The sequence below is a fragment of the Sinocyclocheilus anshuiensis genome, unplaced genomic scaffold (genome assembly GCF_001515605.1).
Source record: "Sinocyclocheilus anshuiensis isolate Anshui unplaced genomic scaffold, SAMN03320099.WGS_v1.1 scaffold2166, whole genome shotgun sequence".
In the NCBI taxonomy this organism is placed as follows: Eukaryota; Metazoa; Chordata; class Actinopteri; order Cypriniformes; family Cyprinidae; genus Sinocyclocheilus; species Sinocyclocheilus anshuiensis.
Genome location: NW_015557079.1, coordinates 868669 through 874519, shown reverse-complemented (window position 1 = coordinate 874519; position 5851 = coordinate 868669). Strand labels below are relative to the sequence as shown.

At 37.5% G+C, this 5851-nt stretch overlaps 1 protein-coding gene across 1 annotated transcript in view; it reads right to left on the bottom strand.

The window, feature by feature from the left end:
- Positions 1-3595, bottom strand: part of LOC107676880 (importin subunit alpha-4) — a 28695-nt gene extending 25100 nt beyond the window's left edge. Inside the window, exon 1 of the mRNA XM_016471607.1 lies at positions 3500-3595. Coding sequence (XP_016327093.1) covers positions 3500-3568 — 69 coding nt within the window. The 5' untranslated portion in view covers positions 3569-3595. The remainder of the gene's footprint in view (positions 1-3499) is intronic.
- Between the last annotated feature and the right edge of the window lie 2256 nt (positions 3596-5851).

Below are 5851 nucleotides of genomic sequence, written 5' to 3'. Positions count from 1 at the left end.
GATGCACTCAACCAAGCGTTCTAACCACGACCTCGCCCCTCCCCACCCCCCAACCATTTGAATTTCCGTAGGCGGGAATTATTTTAATGATATTCTAATGGGACACTTTGTGATATCACAAAACCCGGAAAACAAACGATCCCTTCGTTTTAGTTCTTGAAAAGGGATTTTTAAAAAAACTAAATATCTCCCTTTGGAGTGGACTTTGAGATTTGTAACTTTCTAGATATTTTTAATGCCCAAACATACACACTACACACGGACTAAAATTAAAAAAGTGAAAACGCATAATAGGACCCCTTTAAATTAACAGCTTGAAAACAATAAGTTGCATAAACAATAACGATAGAGGACCATTTTTCTAAATATATGCACTATATTCCATATTCATTACACTCATTTAACCTACTAGTCATGTCTTAATGTTTGTTTTAACAATGGACTGGAGTAGAAACAACTGCATCACTAGGCTAAATATAAAAATTACCTTATGTGCAACTCAAATGTTTGCATACGACAAGTGTTAATTATTTATAAAAAAATAAATAGCAATGGAATTTAATAGTTTGGACTCTTTTGTAAATGTAAAAATTTAATATCACAATAACGTACCAACTGACAGGGTTCTCTGTATAGTTTACATCTTTAATTGAGAGATTTTTTCCTTAAAATAATTTATATGTACAGCATCGAAAATATATCAAAATTAATCAACAATGAATCGATTGAATTAAGAGCTCATGAATGCAAATCAAATTGTGAAATCTGTCAACACTCAGCCCTTATAATCCAATCAAAAAGGTTTTTTTGAATATTGTGCATTAATGTGCAAATTTGAACATGAACTCTTTGATCTTTGTATGAAGAGAATGTGAGATATGGCAGACTAATCAAACATCTTTGTTTCTTTTTCCACAGCCACTTAGCAAACGCAAAACACAGAAGCACTTGTTACTCTTTTGGTTAGCCGCGATTACATCCTTGTTATGGGCTAAATCTAGCAGCTAATGAGTCAAAGTATCCCACAGTTCCACAGTCCATTGCTGGCCACATCAAATAGGTCAGCTGAGCCACTGTGCATGAGCCCTTCGCTCTTATAGGAACACAAGATGAGAAATCTGAATCTGGTTTGCAAATTCCGGGAATAGCTGCAGAAGGGCGACAGCTTTGCCGGCCTCATCCAAAGCCATGTGTCTGATGGCTGAGTCACACCAGCACTCTACAGTCGCAGTCAATTCACACTGTTAATCTTGAAGGAGGCCTCTGGGGTTACTCTCATGAGCCCACGGCAGATGATGATAATGATGTCTAGTATCAACAGGGTATAAGAGTAAATTAGTTCATTATAAATGTGATCGCAGCACCTTAACTTTTATACTACTCATTTGAAAGTGACTTTGAATGCTCATTACGGTGGTCCTTGGGTTAGAGATGGCGTTAGATGAGATAGCTGCTATGTTTCAACTTAACTGCCTGCGTTTGGTTAAATATATCAATTCAATTTTATTTGTATAGTCCTTTTCACAATACACTTTTTTCAAAGCAGCAAGAGAAAATCATGATGTTTAATATTTTAATGCCTTATAGTCAAAGTTGGCAGATTAGAAAAGGGCAATAATACATGATTTGTGTGATATAAACAATCAAGCAGTTGAGATTTACTATATAGTATATTGTTTTACGTAAATATGTATGCAGTTAAAGTTGGATGTACTAGCCTATATATCCAACTTTATATATAGAGCTGGGTGATAATATAGTTAAATATTCAAAGACATAAACAATCGAGCAGTTGATATTTGCTATATATTTTGTTTTACGTGAGTGTACTTCATGTACATATACTTATTATATGCTATTATATATATATATTATATACTTATATAACCAACTTAATATATAGAGCTGTGCAATAATATAGTTTACATTTTGCCAATCAAGCAGTTGCCATTCGCTATTTAGTGCTTTACATGACTGTACTTTATGTAAAGACAAAGTTGGATGTATTATATATATATAACTGTAAATATAATACTGGCCGATAATATAGTTTACATTTTGTGACGATATAAACAATCAAGCAGGCAAGATTTGCTATATAGATTATTTCATTTTATGCGAGTATGAACGTGGATAAATCTGGATATAATATTTATCCAAGTATAGTGGGAAGATAATATATAGATTTGCTATATAGTAGCCTATATATTGATTACATGAGTGGACTGTATGTGGATAAAGTTTGATATACTTATAGTAGTTGTAGGTTGGAGTCATTCATTTATGTTGAATTATGAAACTTGAGGATTATAAATTTGGTGTAGTCACAAGTCTATTTTTTGTGATGTCTATCACTGCCATGGTAAGGGATGAATATAAATGACCTGGTTTAAAATTTTAAAATTTCAATATCACATCACCCAGCCCTGAGGAGCTAACCGAAAGGCATGTCATAAAACTTAAACATAACGGTATAAAAATTACATTATATCTTTAGTCGCCTAGTGTTCAAGCCAACAGTGGCAAAAAAAAAATAAATACTCCACTGCTGCATTATATAATCTACCATCTTACTGCACAACCTGGCTTGCTAGTATTTCTAGGTCGCCTTGTTACAGCCTACACTGGGGTGTGCAGTCAGGAGCACGACCGTCTGGAGGTCTCCCTTCCAGTTTGTAGGCAATAAAATCAAGTTTATTTAGCTCTGGTGTATCTACAGGTGATGTCTAGATGCTAACTGCCACACCAAAGGGCAATCTGACTGAAGAGGAAAAGATGTGAAGCAGCTGTCTTTTCACAATGACATATTTATTAAAACACCACAAACAGCTCTAATCAATGAACACGTCTACTAAAATCAACTACAACAGGCTTGTCAACCTGGCGTGACTAAACAAGCAATAAAGAGGTCAGATGTTGAGGTATGACTGGTTATTAGTTCAGTTCTGGAGAGATTGCTAAAGCCGGTGTTAACACACCTGCCTCTGTCGCATATATCTGGTTCGCAAGTTATATTTCCCATTATGTGATAATGTTTAGGGCGTTTATCTTCTATACATGAATGTTAAAAGCATGGGTACGAAAAAACACGAATAAACGGGCTGCTGGACGATTAATCTGCCGCCTGCTAACCAGTTAGCCGTTAGCACACATGCTAACACGATAAATCTGCATGTTTTGGCTCAGCGTAATTTAAAATGAAAAAATTAACTGCTGAACCACTAAACCGGTATAATAAACAAACCCGTCTTGATGTCACACGACTAAATAATGCGCTATACCAACTCAAGCCCGTGTATAAGCCGCGAAGAGCTGGTGAATATTGAAGGCAAATGTGTTTAGAGGCCTCTATCTAGGCCGCGCCCGCTCCGCATGATGCTCTTGCTGGATCCACAACACCCGCTCCGATCCGACACCATAAAACCAGAACCACAGAGACTCAGCAGGAGGAAACTGAACTGAAATAAAACCCAGAGTCCAGGGTCTCTGGTGGACTTACCTCCACATCTCGCCCCTTGTTTTTAAAGCTCTTAATGCGATGGTTTTCCAAGCCGGCGTTCTCGGCCATGGCTCTGTGTGTATGTGTGTGTCTGTAGTACCGACCGACGGGCGGAGAGGGGGGTGTAGCGCTGCCGATTCGTCCTTGAATCGTTCATCTGAGTCGGATCTTTTAATGAACCGGTTCACAAGTCACGACTCATTGAACCTTCATTTTCGTAAATATACTAGTCACCATTTGAAGTGGATCAAAACTTTTCATCAAAGTTGTCCTAAAACCAAAATGCGTTCTTGTCTTAGGACAACTTTGATGAACTTTTTTGATCCGCTTCAAATAGGCCTATTGACTGTATATTGTACTGGATAAGGAAATTATGGAAGCCCATTTCCACCACAGAATTAAAAAAAAAAATTGCAACTTTTTATCTCACAATTCTGACTTTTTTCTCATATTTGCGTGATACGAACTCGCAATTCTGACGTTTTTTCTCAGAATTCTGAGCTATAAACTCACAAAACCCAGGGAAGTCGTGGCCTAATGGTTAGAGAGTTCCAGTCTCAGGTCCGGCAGGGATTGTAGGTGGGGGGAGTGAATGTACAGCGCTCTCTTCCACCTTCAATACCACGACGAGGTGCCCTTGAGCAAGGCACTGAACCCCCAACTGCTCCCTGGGCGCCGCAGCAAAAAATGGCTGCCCACTGCTCCGGGTGTGTGTTCACGGTGTGTGTGTGTTCACTGCTGTGTGTGTGCACTTTGGATGGGATAAATGCAGAGCACTAATTCCGAGTATGGGTCACCATACTTGGCCACATGTCACATGTCACTTCACTTCACTTCATGTCACTTCACAATTCTGACATTTTTCCACAGAATTGCGAGTTAATCTCGAAATTGTGACTTTTTTCTTGTGTGATACAAACTCTCAATTCATTTTTTTCCCTCTCAGAATTCTGAGATATAAACTCGCAATTGTGAGTTATAAAGTCAGAATTGTGAGATATAAACTTGTCAATTCTGCCTTTTTTTTTACAGAATTGCGAGTTTATATCTAGAAATTTTGACTTTTTTTCAGAATTGCAATTCTCTTAATTCTGACTTTATAAAATGCAATTGCAAGTTATTAGCCTAAGTCAGAATTGTGATAGCCTATATAAACTGGCAATTCTGAGAACATAGTTTTTTTTTCCCACCTCAAAATTGGAATTTACAACTCGCAATTTCAAGTTTATATCTCATAATTCTGAGGGGGGAAAAGTCAGAATTGCGAGATATAAACTAGCAATTCCGAGAAAAAAAAGTCAGAAGCCAGAAGTGTAATCACCGCAATTACCTTTTTATTTATTTATTTTATTCAGTGGCGGAAACGGGCTTCCATATAGGAAATGTTTAGGCTATGTCCTGATTGTATGTTTTATCAACACATAATTTATTATTTTTATTAAAACACACAAAAATCCGCCAAGTGAATTTTAGTTTTAATTATTGTATATGCAAATCATACTTCTAAATCACTTTATGCACTTTTGAGCTGAATCAAATATGCAACAAATTGAACGGGATACGTGAAATTGCTTATTAATACTTCTGAATAAAAATCAGTGATAACATATGCATTTACGTATTGATTTATTTAAACTTTTTTAGAAAAGTAATATGCCAATGAGTTTAAGAAAATTTGCTGGATCGTTTTTTTGGACTGGTTCATCTTGGGAAAGGTCCGAATCGCGGAAATGAGTCGGACTTCCCAGCGCTGGGGGGGGAGTAGATGATGGTGTATGTACAGGGGTAGTGTGGAGCAGATGGGACACAGACTCCTGTATGGTAACTGTAATATTATTTATTTGACAATTAAAAGGTTTTATGGATGCATACTACAGTTTTACGCCATTTTATAATGGGTTTCTAGGTAAAAGATCATGATAAAAGGTGCAGTGATTCTGCAGTGAAACATTATTGGAGTTAAGGCGAGGTGTTTCATTGGACCCGTTCTGTAGATTTGCGTCATTGTGCGTAGACTACAGATTGCGCAAGTTTGCACAGCTGACAGGATACGTACGCCAGTAACGTACGTAAAGATACGTCACCGCGCAGTACAGTGCGCTCTAGACAGTTCGTTCGGTGAGATGACAGTAAAAACATAAAACAAATTGCCGCCAAAACGTACTCTGCTCTGTGACGTGGACGGATGAATATGGAAGGCCAGCAGGGCCAAAAACACATGAATTTTAAGCGTCAACAACGCCTTAAACACGCGTATTTCACGCGTAGACAACATGTATTTAAATACGTGTTTACGCGTGAAATACGCGTGTTTAACGCGTTGTTGACGCTTAAAATTCATGTGTTTTTGGC